The sequence below is a fragment of the Histoplasma capsulatum genome, genomic scaffold, assembly GCF_000149585.1.
Source record: "Histoplasma capsulatum NAm1 scaffold_254 genomic scaffold, whole genome shotgun sequence".
In the NCBI taxonomy this organism is placed as follows: domain Eukaryota; kingdom Fungi; phylum Ascomycota; class Eurotiomycetes; order Onygenales; family Ajellomycetaceae; genus Histoplasma; species Histoplasma mississippiense.
Genome location: NW_001813728.1, coordinates 1 through 1,045, shown reverse-complemented (window position 1 = coordinate 1,045; position 1,045 = coordinate 1). Strand labels below are relative to the sequence as shown.

Below are 1,045 nucleotides of genomic sequence, written 5' to 3'. Positions count from 1 at the left end.
GCGGATGTCCCACATTTTCGCCCACTTAGCCGGTATATATCCTAGCCGACTTCTGCGGGCCGGACGGCCCAGTTTTGCACTTCCAATACAAAATCACCCCCCCCGCGTTGTCTTTTCGGACCACGAGCACAGAATCGCACAATAGCATCCCCACCTTGATCCGGTAAGTATATGTAGACGGAAAGCCAGGCGGCTTCAACCCCGCAGACGGGTTTGGTTCGTGAACTGGTTGCTCGGTCGGCCCCGGCCGTGAACCTCGCGAAACTCCCCAGCGGCGGTGTCGAAGCCCACGCTTGCCCTCGTTTCCATGTCGGATAGAGCCTTCCATGCGCGGTTAAGGGTGCCATCGGATGAACCCGATGGGCCCTTCAACCCCCGGTGGGCTCGAGCATCCGCGGCATCGCCTCGGGTGTCGGAACCCCGGAGTCCCTTGTCGACTCCGGTTCCGGTTGGGGTCTGTCGACTGTTGGCCGCTGGCGAACATTTCTGATCAGATTCCTGGGGGCAATCCGGGTCCGGAAGCCGCTGTGCGTCAGCGTGTCCGGGGCCGAGATCCTCCATCGGAGGGACCGATGCGGCAGACGGGGCTCCCCCTTTCTGGGTCGAGAAGTCCCTATCTGCCGCGGACCGTCCTCTTGAGAATTTCAGTGGGGGCAATCGAATGCCGTTGGGACGTCCATCGCGGTGCGCCGCATGGTCGCCCACGGTGGGTTTCGGTGAAGGAACCCCTTCTGCTTAGCTACTTTCTGTCCCCCGCGGGGGTTCCGGCCCGGGGGCTGCGGCCGCCGGGTCTGAAAGTTAGCTACCTGGTTGATTCTGCCAGTAGTCATATGCTTGTCTCAAAGATTAAGCCATGCATGTCTAAGTATAAGCAATCTATACGGTGAAACTGCGAATGGCTCATTGGGTGGCCTTTCTGGAGCATTAAAGGAGGAGGAACGTATGAGAGCGGGACTCCTAGCATGCGTTGCGGATTTAATCGCAGAGGTGGAAGTTGAACAAGGAGGCGAGAGGGGTGGGAGGGGCAACCCGCTTTGCCTTTGCT

At 59.6% G+C, this 1,045-nt stretch overlaps 1 protein-coding gene across 1 annotated transcript; it reads right to left on the bottom strand.

Moving 5' to 3' along the window:
- Window positions 1-195: 195 nt before the first annotated feature.
- On the bottom strand, window positions 196-776 carry HCAG_09339 (predicted protein; the record flags this gene model as incomplete). The annotated part of the gene is made up of 2 exons (XM_001535700.1): window positions 196-634; window positions 706-776. Coding segments are annotated over 2 exons (510 nt in total), but the record flags the coding sequence as incomplete, so codon positions are not given.
- Window positions 777-1,045: the final 269 nt, after the last annotated feature.